Raw genomic sequence first — 2,500 nt, forward strand, 5'->3', positions numbered from 1 at the left:
TATGCATTATTTCTACTTGTTTGAGTCTTTGAATGATATTCAGCTGTGGATTAAATTGTATTACATAACCATTCATTACCATCATTATCATTATCGTTGTTCTATTTTCTTGTTATCATTGTTATTCATTGTCACCCTTTTTCCTTATCATCATCCTCTACGTCATCATCATATTCACATCATATCATTTATTTGTTCATCCTTTGATTCATCCTAAAGCGTTATGATAAAGTTTTTTTGTTCTATTGCAACATCAAATATTGATCAAGCTTAGCCATAGTTTAAGAAAACGCGATCGTTTTGTCTGTGAAGAATATTCTATATTTACCGTATCAAAGCTAATCTAATATTCATTTGTAGATATCTGATATCGTTTTTTTTTTTCTTTTACCTTTGTATTGAATCTTTAAACATAATGTGCTCTGAAAGAGTAAAGGGTGAATAAAGAGTGTAGATTTTTTGGCTGTTTCAAAAACCCGAGATTTGATTTACATTTTCCTTCGTTTGCTGTTTTTTTTTTTTTCGTTTTATCCTTTCTGTCCGTTAAGCCTTTTTTTTCTTCTTCTCTTCTTCTTTCTCCCTCTTTCTTTATGCACTTTCCTCTTCTTTTATTACTTTTCTTTATGTCGTTCATTTATACTTGAAGACTCACATACCAAGACGTTTTACATTCTCTCTTTCCCTCTCTCTCTCTCTATCTATCTATCTATCTATCTATTTATCTATCTATCTCTATCTATCTCTCTGTCTATCTCTATATATATCTTTCCATCTCTCTATCTATCTCTATCTCTCTTCCCCCCTTCTCTCTCTCTCTCTCTCTCTCTCTCTCTCTCTCTCTCTCTCTCTCTCTCTCTCTCTCTCTCTCTCTCTCTCTCTCTCTATCAATCTATCTATCTATCTATCTATCTCTCTATCTTTCTCTATTTATATCTTTCCATCTCTCTCTCTATCTCTATCTCTCTTTCCCCCCCCCCCCTCTCTCTCTCTCTCTCTCTCTCTCTCTCTCTCCCTCTCTCTCTTCTCTCTCTCTCTCTCTCTCTCTCTATCAATCTATCTATCTATCTATCTATCTCTCTATCTTTCTCTATTTATATCTTCCATCTCTCTCTATCTCTATCTCTCTTCCCCCCCTCTCTCTCTCTCTCTCTCTCTCTCTCTCTCTCTCTCTCTCTCTCTCTCTCTCTCTCTCTCTCTCTCTCTCTCTCTCTCTCTCTCTCTCTCTCTCTCGCTCTCTCCCCATTCCTGCCACGCTTCAGTAGCATTACTTCTGCACGTTTTACGCATTTACACACAGAGCAGTTTAATCCACCCTCAGTCCCAGCTGACATGATATTTCAATCGTGGGACGTATTATAATTTCAGCGTTACAGAAGATGAGCCTTTCTCTGTGATCAATGAGAGTGTTGACTATGAAAATCTCTCTCTCTCTCTCTTTCTCTCTCTCTCTCTCTCCGTCTCTCTCTCTCTCTCTCTCTCTCTCTCTATCTATCTATCTATCTATCTATCTGTCTCTATCTGTCTCTCTCTCACTCTCTCTCTCCCTCTCTCTCTCCCTCTCTCTCTCTCTCTCTCCCCCCCTCTTACTCTCTCTCTCTCTCTCTATCTATCTATCTATCTATCTATCTATCTATCTGTCTGTCTCTATCTCTCTCTCTCTCTCTCTCTCTCTCTCTCTCTCTCTCTCTCTCTCTCTCTCTCTCTCTCTCTCTCTCTCTCTCTTCTCTCTCTCTCTCTCTCTCTCTCTCTCTCTCTCTCTTTCTCTCTCTCTCTTTCTCTCTCTCTTCTCTCTCTCTCTCTCTCTCTCTCTCTCTCTCTCTCTCTCTCTCTCTCTCTCTCTCTCTCTCTCTCTCTCTCTCTCTCTCTCTCTCTCTCTCTCTCTCTCTCTCTCTCTCTCTCTCTCTCTCTCTACCCCCACCCTCCCTCTCTCTACCCCCCCTCTCTCTCTCTCTCTCTCAAATCTCAATGGGCAGCATTGTCCACAGGGAATCGATCCGCGTGTCCATTTTGTGCGAATAACAGGTCCTACGCTGGTCACGTGACACAAAACCTGTCAGCTGCCCCATGAATCCACGTAGAGACCTGTTGTTTAAGACGTAAAAATGTGACTTAAATGCGCAGGATAGAGTCCAGGTGATATTGTCAAACAATAAAATCAGCAATGCTAGGTCTTTGATGGTCGTCTTCTCCATGGCTACTTATGCAAATGGACAAGACCCGACATGGGATTTAATTTGATCTTCGTGATAATACGCGATGCTTTAGACGAATGATGACCCGCTTTGGCCTTCAGTTTTTTTACGCTTGAGTTCCTGGAATAGACTAAATGTAGAATTGTCGAAGCTGTTTCTGTTCTTCCTTTCAGATACGTAGTTAAAGATTGTCATACAGCTGTTGTACATTAATCGCACCTTCACACACGTGTCTTTTGTTGAGAGAGAGAGAGAGAGATTTAATAAATCAGGATTTATATCGTTGCTCAGCCGTCCGCTGAATGTCA

At 40.3% G+C, this 2,500-nt stretch overlaps 1 protein-coding gene across 1 annotated transcript in view; it reads right to left on the minus strand.

The window, feature by feature from the left end:
- Positions 1-1,955: 1,955 nt before the first annotated feature.
- The window catches only part of LOC125040002 (probable cytochrome P450 49a1), a 23,089-nt gene continuing 22,544 nt past the window's right edge, over positions 1,956-2,500 (minus strand). The window contains exon 13 of the mRNA XM_047634410.1: positions 1,956-2,082. Within this exon, the coding sequence (XP_047490366.1) occupies positions 1,956-2,082 (127 nt within the window). The remainder of the gene's footprint in view (positions 2,083-2,500) is intronic.

Source organism: Penaeus chinensis, chromosome 28 (assembly GCF_019202785.1).
Source record: "Penaeus chinensis breed Huanghai No. 1 chromosome 28, ASM1920278v2, whole genome shotgun sequence".
NCBI classification, from domain to species: domain Eukaryota; kingdom Metazoa; phylum Arthropoda; class Malacostraca; order Decapoda; family Penaeidae; genus Penaeus; species Penaeus chinensis.